Source organism: Pan paniscus, chromosome 18 (assembly GCF_029289425.2).
Source record: "Pan paniscus chromosome 18, NHGRI_mPanPan1-v2.0_pri, whole genome shotgun sequence".
NCBI lineage: Eukaryota > Metazoa > Chordata > Mammalia > Primates > Hominidae > Pan > Pan paniscus.
The window spans coordinates 2702897-2719443 of record NC_073267.2 but is presented as its reverse complement, the minus strand read 5'-3'; the positions used below and the strand labels follow the sequence as shown (position 1 = coordinate 2719443).

At 59.0% G+C, this 16547-nt stretch overlaps 3 protein-coding genes across 7 annotated transcripts; 2 read left to right on the top strand and 1 right to left on the bottom strand.

Moving 5' to 3' along the window:
• The first annotated feature begins 1703 nt into the window (after positions 1–1703).
• PGP (phosphoglycolate phosphatase) lies at positions 1704–2864 on the top strand. Its single transcript, XM_024925789.5, has 2 exons — positions 1704–2407; positions 2492–2864. The coding sequence occupies exons 1-2, from the start codon at positions 1768–1770 to the stop codon at positions 2815–2817; spliced, it is 966 nt and encodes a 321-aa protein (XP_024781557.2). The 5' UTR covers positions 1704–1767; the 3' UTR covers positions 2818–2864.
• Positions 2865–5107: 2243 nt separating this feature from the next.
• BRICD5 (BRICHOS domain containing 5) lies at positions 5108–7290 on the top strand. 2 transcript variants are annotated; one of them, XM_003806218.6, is made up of 6 exons: positions 5108–5756; positions 5889–6017; positions 6258–6413; positions 6488–6589; positions 6833–6986; positions 7083–7290. In XM_003806218.6, the coding sequence occupies exons 1-6, from the start codon at positions 5706–5708 to the stop codon at positions 7175–7177; spliced, it is 687 nt and encodes a 228-aa protein (XP_003806266.2). In that variant the 5' UTR covers positions 5108–5705; the 3' UTR covers positions 7178–7290. The 2 variants fall into 2 exon arrangements, with proteins under 2 accessions (XP_003806266.2, XP_008949592.2); XM_008951344.5 differs by having other exon boundaries at positions 6833–7290.
• On the bottom strand, positions 7142–11890 carry MLST8 (MTOR associated protein, LST8 homolog). 4 transcript variants are annotated; one of them, XM_003806216.6, is made up of 10 exons: positions 11614–11890; positions 11008–11366; positions 10301–10454; positions 10106–10157; positions 9856–10018; positions 9405–9480; positions 9171–9323; positions 8210–8334; positions 7931–8094; positions 7142–7784 (listed from the first exon to the last, which is right to left on the bottom strand). In XM_003806216.6, exons 3-10 carry the CDS (start codon positions 10427–10429, stop codon positions 7666–7668), a joined length of 981 nt encoding a protein of 326 aa, XP_003806264.1. In that variant the 5' UTR covers positions 10430–10454; positions 11008–11366; positions 11614–11890; the 3' UTR covers positions 7142–7665. The 4 variants fall into 4 exon arrangements, with proteins under 4 accessions (XP_003806264.1, XP_008949578.1, XP_063454327.1 ...); XM_008951330.5 differs by having other exon boundaries at positions 10301–10484; positions 11614–11865; XM_063598257.1 differs by having other exon boundaries at positions 10301–10484; positions 11008–11889.
• Between the last annotated feature and the right edge of the window lie 4657 nt (positions 11891–16547).

The following is a 16547-nucleotide window of genomic DNA, read 5'->3' as shown; positions in this document are numbered from 1 at the left end:
GCCACAGCACCCAGCCAGGATGAATTTCACAAACATTATGTTAAACCGTAGAAGCAAGAGCCAGAAGCACATACCGTATAATCCCAAGTATAAAGCAGTCCGGAGGCTTGGTTGTGACTCTATGGTGATAGGAGTCAGAAAAGTAGTCAGCAATGTGCTATCTGCTATTGACTGGATAGGAACAAGAGGGAACTTCCTGGGGTGTTGGAAATACTTTATACTTTGGTCTGGGTTATGTTTACACAAGCATATACATATGTAAAAAAATCTGCTGGGTGCGGCACCTCACGCCTGTAATCCTAGCCCTTTGGGAGGCCAAGACAGGAGGATCACTGGAGGCCAGGAGTTGGAGACCAGCCTGGCCAACATAGTGGGACTCCGTCTCTACAAAAAATTTAAATTAAAAAAAAAATTAGGCGTAGTGGCACACACCTCTGGTCCCAACTGCTTTGGAGGCTTAGGTAGGAGCATCACATGAGCCTAGGAGGTCAAGGATACAGTGAGCTGTGATAAGGCTACAGTGAGCTGTGATCTGGCCACTCCACTCCAGCCTGGGGGACAGAGTAAGACCCTGTCGCAAAATATATATATACATGTAAAAATGTAAAACTTCCGGCCGGGCGCCATGGCTCACGCCTGTAATCCCAGCACTCTGGGAGACCAAGGTGGGCGGATCACGAGGTCAAGAGATCAAGACCATCCTGGCTAACACGGTGAAACCCCGTCTCTACTAAAAAATACAAAAAAATTAGCCGGGCGTGGTGGTCGGCGCCTGTAGTCCCAGCTACTCGGGAGGCTGAGGCAGAAGAATGGCGTGAACCTGAGAGGCGGAGCTGGCAGTGAGCCGAGATTGCGCCACTGCACTCCAGCCTGGGCGAAAGAGCGAGACTCCGTCTCAAAAAGTAAATAAATAAGTAAATAAAATAATAATAAATGTAAAGCTTCCATCGAGCTGCACGGTTTTCATGCCCTTTACTGTAATGTTTTGCCTCAATTAAATACCTAATAATTGATGACGATGACGGCGAGCAATCACTGAGTACCAGGTTCTAGACAGTGTCCTTAGACCCTAATCCCACAGCCTGGTAATGGCTGGTTCGTGTTACCTCCAAGGAACCGGGAACGCGTTTTTGCAAAGGACTGAGGCGAGTACTCAGGCCTGTCGGGGAAGGAGCCCCGGGCTGGCTCGCGGGACTGGCCGGTAAGCGACCCACGTGGTGGCCCCATGTCCCGAGCGCGTCCACGGCACAGAGGCACGGGCACGGCCGGCGAAGGTGCCTCGGCCACCTCCCGCGGCGCTCCTGCGAGAGCCCCGCCCGTGCCCGCGGGAGAGACCGGCCAATGGGCAGCCGGCCTGGCCCGGGTCACTCCATGAAGGGCCTCGTCACCTAGGCTGACCACTCGCTTCCAATGGGTGAGCGGCCCGCGGCAGCCCGGGAACAGCGGCCTTGCGCCTGCGCTGCTCTCCCCTCTGCCGCATTTCCGCAGCGAGCGCTTCACTCCGAATGCCGGTTGGAGCCCTGCCAGCCAATCACCGGGGCGTCCCAAGGCCGGTAGCCAATGATCGCCCCTCTCCCCGCGCCGGGCCTCGCCGATTGGCGCTGAGCTCCCGCAGCCCGCGGGAAGCGGAGGCGGATTGGCGAAGGTGCAGGCCAATGGGCGGCGGGCGCGAGGCGCTGGGCCAATGAGCGCGCCGGGGGCGGGGAGGGCGCCGCGGCGGGCGGCTGCGAGGAGCGGCCGGCGGGCGGCGGCGGCCGGCGGGCGGCGATGGCGGCGGCGGAGGCCGGTGGCGACGACGCCCGCTGCGTGCGGCTGAACGCCGAGCGGGCACAGGCGCTGCTGGCCGACGTGGACACGCTGCTGTTCGACTGCGACGGCGTGCTGTGGCGTGGGGAGACTGCCGTGCCTGGCGCGCCCGAGGCCCTGCGGGCGCTGCGAGCCCGCGGCAAGCGCCTGGGCTTCATCACCAACAACAGCAGCAAGACCCGCGCTGCCTACGCCGAGAAGCTGCGGCGCCTGGGCTTCGGCGGCCCCGCGGGGCCCGGCGCCAGCCTGGAGGTCTTCGGCACGGCCTACTGCACCGCGCTCTACCTGCGCCAGCGCCTGGCCAGCGCCCCCGCGCCCAAGGCCTACGTGCTGGGCAGCCCAGCCCTGGCCGCGGAGCTGGAGGCCGTGGGCGTCGCCAGCGTGGGCGTGGGGCCCGAGCCACTGCAGGGCGAGGGTCCCGGCGACTGGCTGCACGCGCCGCTGGAGCCCGACGTGCGCGCGGTGGTGGTGGGTTTTGACCCGCACTTCAGCTACATGAAGCTCACCAAGGCCCTGCGCTACCTGCAGCAGCCCGGCTGCCTGCTCGTGGGCACCAACATGGATAACCGGCTTCCGCTTGAGAACGGCCGCTTCATCGCGGGTCCGTGCGCCCTGGGGCGGGAGGCTGGGGGGCGGGCGGCGGGCCCCCTCCCCGCCCTTTGACCCGGTCCCCTGTGCCCCGCAGGTACCGGGTGTCTGGTCCGAGCCGTGGAGATGGCCGCCCAGCGCCAGGCGGACATCATCGGGAAGCCCAGCCGCTTCATCTTCGACTGCGTGTCCCAGGAATACGGCATCAACCCCGAGCGCACCGTCATGGTGGGAGACCGCCTGGACACAGACATCCTCCTAGGCGTCACCTGTGGCCTGAAGACCATCCTGACCCTCACCGGAGTCTCCACTCTAGGGGATGTGAAGAATAATCAGGAAAGTGACTGCGTGTCTAAGAAGAAAATGGTCCCTGACTTCTATGTTGACAGCATAGCCGACCTTTTGCCTGCCCTTCAAGGTTAAAGATTGAGTGTCTTTAATCTGCAGAATAAAAAAAAAGAAATTGAAAACCAGTTACCCAAATTAATAGGTGGGGCTTAAGCATCTGCTCGGCTAAGTGGCTTCAAAGAGTGTAATTGGAGTTAAGCAAAGGCATTCATTGTTAACCTTGTAAGTACACGTTTGGGGGACGATTTTGTTTACAGATGCTTGTAATCGAAGATGCACTTTTAGGCTTGGAAGGCATTGTGGGCTGGGTTCTGGGCCTTGGGTGGGGTTGGCGGGGGCAGCCTCAGCACCTGTCCGGGATTCAGGTAACCAGGGCCTGCCGATGGGACTGAGGCGGGTCTAGGGGTGTGTGTCCTGTATTTTATTGAAAAACTCATTCAGGGATCCAGCCCCTCAGGGGGCAGAGGGACTGATTATTCTGACTGTTGGGAGAGGCTTGCATGGACCAGAGCCCCATCAGTATGACTGAAAGTCCAGCGGAGCCTTCTGTGTCCCTGTGCCTCCCAGCAGGGTGGGAGTGGAGGCGGCGGCTGCTCCCAGGTGGCATCTCCCTGCCCTTGGGTGCAAAGTGCTGCCCTCACCACTCTCCCACCTCCCCTACTTCCTTGAAAAACCACTCTGATGTCACAACTGAGTGTCTGTTCCGTTTCAGATACCCAGGGCTGCTGCCCAGTTCTGTAAATGCAGCCCAGCTAAAGCTCTGCTGTCTCAAGTGTGCATTTATACCCAGGTGATTTGGACGGAGCAGCTGCCATGGCGTGGACGCCTTCACTGAACTCCGGGCTGCAGTGCAGGGAGCTCAGAGCAGTTCTGCTACCAAACAGTTTTTAACTTTGAACAACTGTGTCAGGCAATGGATTTGAATCTTAAGTGTATTAATAGCTGTGCTCTGTGTCGTAGGCAAAATTCCACTGAAGGAGCCTCTGTGCCCTGCAGCCGGCAGCGCGGCTGAAGCATGTGTTGGCCAAGGAATGCCTGTCATCCAGGTGCCCTGCAGCCAGCAGCGCGGCTCAAGCATGTGTTGGCCAAGGAATGCCTGTCAGTCATCCAGGGCTCTGGGAGGGGACCAGAGTTATGTCCCCAAGAACAGGAAGTCCTTTACAAAGCATCCAGTCTCTTCCTGTCCTCCTCTTCCCTAGGCTGGGGTAGGGGTTAAAGACTGGTGGCCCAGGAGGTCACCTGCCTTGCCCTGGATTCCCTCTTCAGTGGCCAGCAGGACTTGGCAGGGCCACCAGCTCACCAAGGTTCTGGGCGGGGCTCCAGCCTCTCCTGCCTGCTGACCTTTCACAGGCCTGACAGCAGATTCAGCAGGGCCATCCCGGGACGCTGCACCTTCTGGCTGGCTCCCTACCAGCGCCTTTCCCTGTACCTGGCAGCTTCTCTCTTGGCCCCACAGTCACAGCACTCCACTTGGTCACAAAGACTTCAGAGCAATAAGAGGCGTCCTGAGCCTTCAGCACCTCCCAGGCCTGGGATATCGGGTTCAGAGGGTGCTGCAGAGCAGCATGAGGGTGGCTCCACCCATGAGGCTGGTGGCACTGACGCTGGCTTGGCTAAGTTGGCTCAAGCCGGGTCTGGCCTGGCAGGGTGCAGTCACACCAGGAGCTCATGGCAGATGCAGCCTCAGTGATGCCTCTCTTGCCGGGTAGGGGCTGGGAGTCCCCGTGCACCCTGTCTCTGGCCCATGAGGGGCTGCAGCACTGTGGGCGCCAGAGCACAGATTAAACTCTCAAACCCACACTGGCTCAGGTGTCCTTGCTCTCACCTTGCATTGGCCCGCGTGATGCCGTCTCACCACGGGTGGGAGGACTCAAAGTAGATGGGTAACTGGGGTTCCAACTCCAGAGCTGGAATGCCAACTGCCCACTCCCAGCCTGGTTCAGAGGAAGATGTTTTGAAGAATGAGGGAAAGCCAGGCACAAAGGGAAACCAGGGAAGCAAAGGGCCCCGGAGTGAAGCTGGTGGGCTGCCGTGTCAGAGAGCCCAGGGCAGGGAGCAGAGCTCAGAAGTAATGCTGGCCGGGCGCGGTGGCTCACACCTGTAATCCCAACACTTTGGAAGGCTAAGGCAGGTGGATTACTTGAGATCAGGAGTTCAAGACCAGCCTGGCCAAAATGGTGAAAACCCATCTCTACTAAAAATACAAAAATTAGCGGGACCTGGTGGCATGTATCTGTAATCCCAGCTACGAGGGAGGCTGAGGCAATGAGAATTGTGTGAACTCGGGAGGCAGAGGTTGCAGTGAGCTGAGATCACGCCACTGCACTCCAGCCTGGGGGACACAGTGAGACTCCGTCTCAAAAAAAAAAAAAGTTGGGCTAGGCGGGCCCCCGAGGCTGGCCTGACTGTCCCAGGGGCACAGGCTCCAGCAGGCTGCCTGTCTGTGGTCCAGGCTTCAGGAACCCCCTGGTCTTGGGTGTGCGGGGGCTGGGAAGTGGCTGGGGGTGCACAGTCCCACACCTGTCATTCACTGAACAGGCACGTATTGACAGCTTGTGGCGTGTCAGGCCCTGTGCCCAACTCTGGGAGTCAAGGATAACCTGACAGACTCAGGCCACTTTAGGAAAACGAAATCCACCCCAACCACACTTAGCGAGTCACCCTGGCCGAGCCTGGGCTGCCCTCCAGTCGGTCAGCTGGACTGGATTTCCACGTGGCCGAGCCCTACGCCTCCCAGACCCTGAGCTCCAGTCTGCACAGGCCAGGTGTCTGGAGCCGGGCCTGGTGACAGGCATCCCCCAGGTGGGAGGAGGGGCTGTCCTGGCTCTGACCTGGATATCAGATCCAGAGCTGAGGGGGAGGCGCAGGGTCAGGAGGGGAGGGGTTCTGTTCTGAGTTTCCCCTGGCCAAGGCTGCAGACAAGGGGCGCAGACAATCGGCACATTGTGAGCAGGGGCTGCAGGATGGAACCAGCAAGCTGCTGCGCTGAGCGCCCCAAACCTGGGCCTACAGGGGTGAGTGCCTCCCGTTACTCCTGCAGCAAGGACCCAGGGGGTGCCCCAGGCCACCCAGCCCCTCCCTTCCCCAGCCCACTTGCTCCCTGATGTCTAACCCTCATGACCCTTCTGACCCTGATGCACGCCCAGGTGAAGACCAAGCCCTCCTGCGGGGGCTGGAGAGCCGTGGGCCTGCTCCTGCTGCTGCTGCTGCTGGTGCTGGCCGCTGTGGGGGTTGTGGCTGGAGGGCTTCTTGGCTCTGCTCAGGGCCCTCCCAAGGTGAGCCCCTCCTCAGCACCAGGAACATGGACAGTGGAAAGGGGGAAGGGAAGCTGGCATATCCCAGCCTCCAGCAGAGCAAGGGTGCGGAGCAGGCAGTGACACCACCTAGGAGCAGACAGCCAGAGGACCAAGGGGTGGAAGGGCCCACTCAGGGATGTCAGGAGTCCTGCAGCCCAGAGCTGGAGGCTGTGCTGGGGTTGCCCAGCTGCCCGGCTGAACTCCAACTCCCACTGCCAGCCAAGGCTGCAGACGCTGCGAATGACCCTCCCGAGCCCCCACATGCCCCGGCCCAACCAAACCATCCTGGTGGACGTGGCCCGGAACACGGCGACCATCACAGTGACCCCACCTCAGAGCAACCACAGCTGGGCGGTGCTGTTCGACGGGCAGAGCGTGAGTGGGCAGGGAGGGGTCACCCTCGCAGGTGTCGGTCTGGGGGGCCCTGCCTCACCCCCCTGCCTCCCCAGGGCTGCATCTGTTACCGCCCTGAGGAGCACCAGGTCTGCTTCCTCCGCCTGATGGAGGACAGTGATCGGGAGACCCTGCGGCTGCTGGTGGATACCTCCAAGGTGAGCCGTCCTGCTGGGCGCAGGCCCGGGCCAGGGGCTAGACAAAGGGTCCTGTGTGCAGCCCAGTACAGGACAGGCTGGAGCTCTGGTTTCAGGGAACAGGAAGCTCTCTCCGCCCTAAGCCCAGGCTGCTGACAAGAGCTGAGGGTGGGGACATCACTGGGGGTTGGAGGGTACCCAGCCCCGCCAAGCCAGGAGCAGGGAGCAGCCCTGTCCCACCGCCCACCAGAGCCTTCTCAACAGGTCCAAGAGGCTTGGGTCCCCAGCCAGGACACCCACCACACCCAGGAGCTGCTGGCAGTGCAGGGGAGCCTCCAAGTGGACCCCGCCCAGGTGGGGGCTTTGGTGCAGCGCCTGTGCATGAGGACCCCCATCTACTGGGCCCGGCGAGCAGAGGGTGAGTCAGGACCGCCGTGGGGGAAGGCCAGGCCCTCGGGATGGTTTGAGGAGCTGGGGGCGGAGCCCTTGGAGATTCACGGCACCCTCGCCACAGGGCCCCGGAGACAGCGGCTGATTTATCTCTGCATCGACATCTGCTTCCCGAGCAACATCTGCGTGTCGGTCTGCTTTTATTACCTCCCAGACTGAGCCCCCGACCTGGCCCAGCCTGGCCCGTCCGTCCCCAATCCAGTGGGCTGGCCAGGCCACCTGCACCAGGGAGGACAGCTGCCGGCAGGGACTAATAAACCCTTCCACCTGGCCATGGTGGTGGTGTTCTCTATGGACCGAGGCCCTGAAACGCGGGCAGGGAGGGGCAGAGAACGCACTAGCTTGGGGGTGGGCACCAGCCTCAGACCCCTCAGCAGCTTTGGGCCCTCGGCCGACTTTCCCAGGCAGTGTAGGCTAGCCCAGTCCAGGAGTGTGCAGCCTGGCTTGGGTCGAGCTCTGTCACATCTGGATAAGCAACTGGGGGCTGAGAGTCCCAGGGCAGCCTGGCCCAGCAGGCCAAGGCACCACAGGGGGCCATCAGGTCCAGCTGGCGCAGGCCGGCAGGGGAGGGTCTGCTCTGACCTGGGTGCTGCATGGGTCCCTCCAGCTGCCACCACCTGCACCAGGCAGTCCCGAGGGGTCACAGGCTAGCCCAGCACACTGTCATTGAAGGCCAGGCAGACAACAGCCTTCTGGTGGCCGCCATACTCTCTCTTGATCTCTCCAGTCTCCACACACCAGAGCCGGGCCAGGTTGTCCGAGGAAGCTGGAGGGGGAGATTGTGCAGGGCTAAGAGCGCAGGTGCAGACCAAGCAGGCGGCCCCAGCAGAGGGGAAGCTGCAGCCGAGGTGGGCTGGCTCTGGAGGCCAGCGCCGGGAGGCCAGGGATGGGGGAGGCCAGGGCGGGGCTCACCAGTGACGATGTACTGGGAGTCCCCCGAGAAGGCGCAGCCCCACATCCAGCCGCGGGAGGACTCCCCGGGGTTGCCGCTCTTGATGCTCAGCTCCGTCATCAGGGAGAAGTTGGACGTCCTCCAGATCTTGCACGTCTGATCAGCCGAGCAGGTGGCGAGGAGCCTAGTGGGTGGGCATGGGGCGTGTCCAGCAGCAGCCACTCCATCCAGCAGCCCCTCCCCTCTCTAGCCCCCAGCCCAGGCAGGTCCCCTCCCGGGCCAGCAGGCCCTGCACGCACGTGGAGTCGGGGCTGAAGCGACACTGCAGGGCGTAGCGCGTGTGGGCAGGGATCTTGGTCTTGGGGATGAGCTGGGTCACCTCGTCACCAATGCCCCCCGTCAGATTCCAGACATAGCAGTTTCCCTAGAGGTCAGGAGGACCGTCACGGAGGGCCCAAGGCCTCAGGTCTGAGACACAGGGAAGGATGCCCTGGGGGCCAACACTGGGGGCCAACTGTGCATGGGGACCCCGGGTGAGGGGCAGGCAGGACCCTCTGGTCCTGCCTGCAGAAGGCACCTGGGAAGCCTGGCCCCAACCAAGGGCCACACCTGGCCAAGGACTCAAATTACCCTTCCTGGAGGATGCCGATGGCCAACGGAAGTAGACAGGAGAAGGGCACCAGCTAGAGGGACAGCATGACAAAGGCCAGCAGAAGGGAAATCCGGGGGCAAGAGGTACAAGTGATGCACTGGGATTAAATGAAGTTAATGAAAAAAAATGAGGCTGGAGAGAAGAGCAGGGGCCACGCCACAGCAGCCTACGGGCGAGGCCAGCAGCCCCGGGTCTCCCCAGGGGAATGACGCCACCTGGCTGATACTGACCAGGCACCACTAGAAGCATCCAAGAGAGAACGTGTCAGGGGCCAGGGGAGGTCAGGGAGAGGGAAAGGAAGCCTCAGAGTGTGTGTCAGCCGTCACCAGAAACAAGGGTGACTGGGACCAGGAGGCAACAGAGAGAAAAGAGGGAAGTGGACCGACTTGGGAGAGACTCCAGAAAGCGGAGTGACCGACCTGCAGACAGGACTAAGCCATCGGGAGCGACACTCAGGCTTCTGGCTTTGCTGGCAAGGTGGGTGTTAGTGCCCGGGATGGGGGAAGCAGGAGGGGGCCGCTAAGGGACATCCAGGAATAAGCCCACCTGCAGAGGCTGAGGGCTGAGTGCCAAGCTGCCCGCACCCAGCACCTGCCACCAGGACTCACAGTGCTATTGACAGCTGCCATGTAGCTGGCGTCGGGATCGATGTGGGCGGACGTGATGGAGACCTCGGGCTCAGGGATCAGCTGCTCGTTGTGGTCTGTTTTCAAGTCCCAGATGTGGATAGCCCCGCTCTGGTCACCCACGATGAGCTCTGCCTGGGGTGCAGGGGTGGTGAGGCAGGGCCCAAGCCCAGCCCTCCAAAGTCCCAGGGTGCCTGGCCCATGAGCACCCCTCACCTGGTTGGGGTGCAGGCACACGCAGTTAATGGGTGCGTTCACCTGGAAGATCCGCTGGCACTGCAGGTTCCGGGACCTGTGGGCCGGGCCGGGGCACATGCTGTCCATCTGGGCTTGTTGGTGCCCTACCCAGATGGCCTCGGCCTGGCCATTCCTCCCCTCCCTCTGCTGAAGGACCTGCCTCTTGGGAAATACTCGGGACGCAGGGCCCTCTGCTCCAGCAGGGAGCCTAAGCCAGTGGCTGGTGGAAGGGGAATAACAAGCTGGCTCCGGGCTCAAGGCAGGACTCGCGCTTTGATGCAATTCACTCTCCTCCTGTCCTCACTTCTCTCAGTAAGTCGCCCGCAGGAAGCTCCCTGTCTCAGCCTCTGCTTGAAGAGAACCCAACCTAAAACGGTCTCCCAGAGCAGCCCACCCCAGCCCCGGGCAGCAGGCCCCCTCCCCACCACACCTGAGGTCCCAGATCCTGGCTGTGCAGTCCTCGCCGCCCGTGTACATCCAGCGGCCGTCTTCGTGGAAGCCCACAGACGCGATGTTCTTGTTGACGCCGTCGTAGCTGATGATGGGGTTAGGGTTATTGGAGTTGAGATCATACATGCGGATGTGCTGGTAACCTAGGGACACAGGCTGAACTGAAGCTTGGCTGTGCTCAGGTCGACCCACCAGAGCTCAGGAGTTTAGAGATCAAGGGTCACAGATACCTGCAGCAGCAATCATGCTGCGGTCCGGTGTGATCTCCAAGGCATTCACCTGCTGGGACTGTTAAGGAGGATGACGGGAAGGTAGCCCTGAGGCCAGGGCCCCCCAGGCCTCCACCATCTGGCCTTCACACAGGCTGTGGTCCCCACACGAGGCATCCCCCCAGCGCCGCCCTGCCCGCCCCGGGTGGAGGATACGGAGTCCTGGTGCTGCACCGTCCGGGTGCAGATGCCGCTGTGGGCCTGCCAGAAGCGCACGGTGTGGTCGTAGCCTGCAGTGGCCAGGATGACCGGGTCACTGCCCACCGTGCCTGGGGAGGTGTTCATGGTGTGGCCTGCACGGGCCCTAGAGCTGAACGGCAGGGGTCAAAGGTCAGAGCATCTGCAGAGAAGGATGTGAAGTACTTAGAGGACACTCTCTGTGCTGAGTAGATTATAGACCCACGGGGCGCTGCCGAATGGCACTTATCATTCCCATTTTAGAGTTGGGACAACAAGCGCAGGTAGGTTCAGGGACACGCGTCACACGCGTGACACCTGGCTCCGGGCGGCTCCGGGGCTCCAGGGCGCGTGCTCCATCCCCGCCCCACGCACACGGCGGGGGCGCCGTCCCCCCCCCCGCAGCCGGCAGGGGGCAGTCACGCGCGGGCGCCACTCTGCCGCAGGGGCGGGCTGCGCGTGCGCAAGGCGGTGGATGGGCCGGGGAAAGCCGAGCGCTGCGGCTGCGCATGCGTAGTAGGCCAGCGGCAGGCCCTGATGGGAAAGGGCGCAGTCTGGCTGGACCCCCGAGCTCCCCTGTCCTCCGGTGACCGCCCTTGCTCCGTCCTGCTGGCCGGCTTCCCCTGGCCGTGCTCTCCCAGCCACCCAGCAGCCGGTTCCCGGCCCCGGGCTCGCGGCCTCCATACCTTACGCGCGGCTCCGCACTCCGCCGTGTCCAGGACGGCGAGGGGAGCCGGAGCGAGTCGATCGAGGCCGAGCGTAGAGTTATCGAGGCTCCCTAGGGCGAGACCATGGCGCGGGCGGGGGTGGGTGGGACGAGACCAAAGTTCTGGGGCGGGGGGTTCCCGCCGGGAGGAACTCGGAGCGGTCCCCGTGCGCGGCCGCGGGCCCGGCGCGAGGTGGAAGGAAACTGCGGCTTTCTCTCCGGCCTCCTGCCCACTGGCACCTGCCCTTCTGACACGGCTGTCCGTTTCCCAGGCTGTCGGGTCGCGCTGTTCCCGTGCCCTCCCTGACCCACTACTGCGCCACGCTGGGCTAGGATTGGCTGAAAATTACAGGACTTGAATTCAGACAAGTAACGAATAATTTTTTTTTTAGTGTAAGTATATCCAGGACATTGCATGGGAAATACTTATGCTAAAAAAATTTTATTGGGTATCCTGTAGTTTTACTTGCTAGATCTGGCACCCCAGCCCCAGCCTGACCCTCAGGACATCCCACTGAGCCCAGGGTCCCCCTCAAAACCACAGGCCCTCATTCCAGCTCTGTGAGCTCCACGCCGGTGCCCTCACCCTTGAGACAGGCTGTCGCATGGTTTTTTCCTGCTGCTCTTACAGACGTGGCTGCACCCCTTCCTCTGGCCGCAGAGGGGGTGCATCTTGTCCCTTGACCAGGCCATAGTTGCCATGGAGCCTTCCTTCCTATACCTTCACCTCCTCTCCTTCCTGCCCGTTAGCCTTTAAAAAAACACCATAAAACAATCCCAAATTATCTTCTTCAAAGAGCGGTCCTCACCATTTTTCTAGTTCCACGTCCTCACCTCCCACTCATTCCGCAACCCCAGTCATCTGCCTTTTACCCCCAGCTCTCTAGCTCTCCAGTGGAAATTCCTCAAGGTCACTGACAATCTCACTTTGCTAAATCCAGTGGATACTTTTCCTTCCTCCCACCTTTTTTTTTTTTTTTTTTTTTTCTCTCGAGACAGAGTCTCGCTTTCTCGCCCAGGCTGGAGTGCAGTGGTGCAATCTCGACTCACTGCAAAACCTCTGCCTCCCAGGTTCAAGCGATTTTCCTGCCTCAGCCTCCCGAGTAGCTGGGCTTACAGGCACGCACCACCACACCTGGCTGATTTTTGTATTTTAGTGGAGACGGGATTTCACCATGTTCGCAAAGCTGGTCTCAAACTCCTGACCTCAAGTGATCCGCCTACCTCAGCCTCCCAAAGTGCTGGGATTACAGGCGTGAGCCACTGCGCCCGGCCTCTTCCCACTTCTTCTTTCTTTTTCTTTTTTTTTTTTTTTTTATTGAGACGGAGTCTCGCTTTGTTGCCAGGCTGGAGGGCAGTGGTGCGATCTCGGCTCTCCACAATCTCCACCTCCCGGGTTCAAGCTATTCTCCTGCCTCAGCCTCCCGGGTAGCTGGGATTACAGGTGCATGCCACCACACCCAGTTAATTTTTCTATTTTTAGTAGAGACAGACTTTTCACCATGTTGGCCAGGATGGTGGATGGTCTTGATCTCCTGACCTCGTGATCCGCCCCCCTCAGCCTCCCAAAGTGCTGGGATTACAGGCGTGAGCCACTGCGCCCGGCCCCCTCCCACTTCTTGACGCATCTGAGCCATGGTTGACGGCACCATGCCTGAAAGGCTGCCTTCTCCTAGCTCCTGTCCCCGGCATTTAGTCTCTTTCCCTGCCTGCCCACAAGGACTCAGGCCCTCCAGCATTCACTCTGTGCACCCCACGAGATACCAGGGGGCTGATGACTGCTAGCTCTGGAGCTTCCAATGCTGTCCCTGTCCTGGGCCCCTTCCACCCTGTCTCCAGCTCTGATGGCCTCAGCTCCCTGTTAAGACACTGTCCCTTGAATGCCCCGCAGGGTCCACCATATTCCATGGCTGAGACAACCCATCCCTGAGTAGCTAGCTCCCCTTCTGTGGGCAGTGCCCACCTTGTATTACAGCTGGGCAAGACCCAACACCTCCCCTCCCTCACCCTTCCCTTCCCTTCAGCCACCGATTTTACCTGTGATATACCTTCCTGTCCTTTCCACTGCCCTGGTTCTAGCTCACCACCCCCATCCCCCATAAAAGCCTCCTTCCTTGCCCCAGCCACTCTGGCCCCCTTCCAAACTGTCCACCACAGTGCAGAATGGCCTTTTATTTATTTATTTATTTATTTATTTTTGAGACGGATTTTCACCCTTGTTGCCCAGGCTGGAGTGCAATGGCGCAATCTCGACTCGCTGCAACCTCCACCTCCTGGGTTCCTCAGTCTCCTGAGTAGCTGGGATTACAGGCATGCACCACCATCCCAGCTAATTTTGGATTTTTAGTAGAGACAGGGTTTCTCCATGTTGGTCAGGCTGGTCTTGAATTCCTAACCTCAAGTGACCCACCCACCTCAGCCTCTCAAAGTGCTAGGTTTACAGGCATGAGCCATCGCGCCCAGCCAGAGTGGCCTTTTAAAAACCTCAGTCTGAGCCCAGCACAGTGATTCATGCCTGTAATCCCAGCACTTTTGAAGGCTGAGGCAGGAGGATCACTCGAGCCCAGAAGTTCAAGACCATCCTGAACAATATAGTGATACCCCATCTCTACAAAAAATTTAAAAATTAGTCAGGAATGGTGGTGCGTGCCTGTGGTCCCAGCTTTGGGAGGCTGAGGTGGAAGGATCACTCGAGGCCAGGAACTCGAGGCTGCAGTAAGCTGTGGTTGAGCCACTGCACTCCAGGCTGGGTGACAGAGCAAGACCTTTTCTCAAAACAAAACAAAAACCCCCAGCAAAACCTAGGAATGACTTGATCACCCCATTAGAAGCCCTCAGGGGTCCCTGTCCCTCTCCAGACTCCTGGGCCTGGCCCTGGCCCTGGCCCACCCTGTGGCTTCCATCTCCTCTCCATGTGATACCGTTAGGCTTTGTGTCCCCACCCAAATCTCATCTTGAATTGTAATCCCCATAATCCCCATGTGTCAAAGGAGAGACCAGGTGGAGGTAACTGAATCATGAGGGCAGGTTCCCCCATGCCGTTCTCATGATAGTGAGTGAGATCTCAAGAGATCTGATGGTTTTATAAGGGGTTCCTCCTCCTTTGCTCCACTTCTCCTTCCTGCCGCCTTGTGGAGAAGGCGCCTTGCTTCCGCTTCGCCTTCCGCCATGATTGTAACTTTCCTGAGGCCTCCCCAGCCATGCTGAACTGTGAGTCAACTACACCTATTTCCTTTATAAATTATCCAGTCTCAGGTGTTCTTTATTGCAGTATGAAAATGGACTAATACTCCATGGGTCCTGTACTCTGGCCAAAGGAGACTTGTTCTCCTCTTTTGTGTTGTTTTGTTTTGTTTTTCAGACGGAATCTCACACTGCTGACGGGGATGGAGTGCAATGGCGCAATCTCGGCTCACTGCAACCTCTGCCTCCTGGGTTCAAGCGATTCTCCTGCCTCAGACTCCTCCCAAGTAGCTGAGATTACAGGCACCCCGCACCACGCCTGGCTAACTTTTTGTATTTATAGGAGAGACGGGGTTTCATCATATTGGCCAGGCTGGTTTCGAACTCCTGATCTCGTGATCTGCCGCCTCGGCCTCCCAAAGTGCTAGGATTACAGGCGTGAGCCACAGCACCTGGCCATGTTCTCCCCTTTGAGCCCTTGACTGTGTCTGGGATGCTTTTCCCTCTACGCCTTACCTGCCAAATTCCTGGTTTTCAGCATATCTAGTAACATTTTCTTTTGGCTGGGCATGGTAGCTCACACCTGTAATCCCAGCACTTTGGGGGATCGAGGTGGGAGGATCGCTTGATCCTAGGAGTTTGAGGCTAACCTGGGCAAGATGGCAAGATGACCTCTTCTCTGCAAAAACCTTAAAAAAAATTAGCTAAGTGTAGGCCAGGCGCGGTGGCTCACGCCTGTAATCCCAGCACTTTGGGAGGCCGAGGCCAGTGGATCACGAGGTCAAGAGATTGAGACCATCCTGGCCAACATGGTGAAACCCCATCTCTACTAAAAATACAAAAATTAGCTGGGACGTGGTGGCACACGCCTGTAGTCCCAGCTACTCGGGAGGCTGAGGCAGGAGAATCGCTTGAACCTGGGAGTCAGAGGTTGCAGTGAGCCGAGATTGTACCACTGCACTCCAGCCTGGTGACAGGGTGAAACTCCATCTAAAAAAAAAAAAAAAAAAAAAAAGGAAAGTAAAGAAAACTTTTTGGCCGGGTGCAGTGGCTCATGCCTGTAATCCCAGCGCTTTGGGAGGCCAAAGCGGGTGGATCACGAGGTCAGGAGTTTGAGACCAGCCTGGCCAAGATGGTGAAACCCAGTCTCTACTAAAAGTACAAAAATTAGCTGGGCGTGGTGCCAGGCACCTGTAATCCCAGCTACTCAGGAGGCTGAGGCAGAAGAATCACTTGAACCTCGGAGGCGGAGTTTGCAGTGAGCCAAGATCGCTCCACTGCACTCTAGCCTGGGTGACAGAACAAGACTCCGTCTCAAGAAAAGAAAAGAAAAGAAAAAACTTTCTACAGTGCTCTCAAACTAGAACTCAGGATGTAGAAACTCACTCAAAACCACTCAACTGCATGGAAACTGAACAACCTGCTCCTGAATGCTGACACCACAGCGCAAACTTTCTGTTTGTTTGTTTTGTAGAGACGGGGTCTCATTGTCTTGCCTGGGCTGGTCTTGAACTCCTGGGCTGAAGCAATACACCCGCCTCTGTCCTGAGAGGTGAGTGATTACAACTCTCACCACCCAAAGCGCTGAGATTACAGGCATGAGCCACCATGCCCAGCCAGTACATTCTTTTTCTATGGCTAAGTAATATTCCACTGTATAACTAGAGCACGTTTTATGTATCTTCTCGTCCATAGGTGGACATTTGGGGTGTCTCCTCCTTTTTGGCTGTCGTGAATGGGGCTGCTGTGAATGGTTGTGTGGTTGTGTGCCAATGTCTGAGAACGTGTTTGCATCTCTTGGTAAATACGCAGAGTGGAATTGCTGGGCTATAGGAGCATTTTACCTGCCTTATGCATGGAGTCCTCACAATGACTCCAGTAGGGAAGAATCACCCTCATTTTGGAGATGAGAAAACTGAGGCTCAGAGATGCAGAATTGCATGTGGAGGGCATAGGGCTAGAAGGTGGTGGAGCCCAGGGTTTGTTCAGCTCTAGGCCGGGCCCCATCCTGCTGGGGCTCCACCTGCCACTGATCATGCCCCTTCTGGTGAGGTGACTACTCCCCAGGCAGCCCCTGCACCCCATAGTCCTCCTCATCTTCCTCTCGAAGTAGACAGGGGCTCTCTAACCAGGCTCTATACCAGGCTTGGGGCAGCTTTGGGGAGTAGAGGTGAGCATGTGGGCTTGGATGGCTGGGAGAGGAAGCGCCTTTGAATCCCAGCAGTGTCTGGAGCAGCATAGACCCGGGAGCAGAGAGCAGGAGACAGGGTGGGGCTGAGGCAGGCTCAGCCAGGTGCGTGGGGTCCTACGTGTCTCAGGGCCCTGCACTGTTTGCCT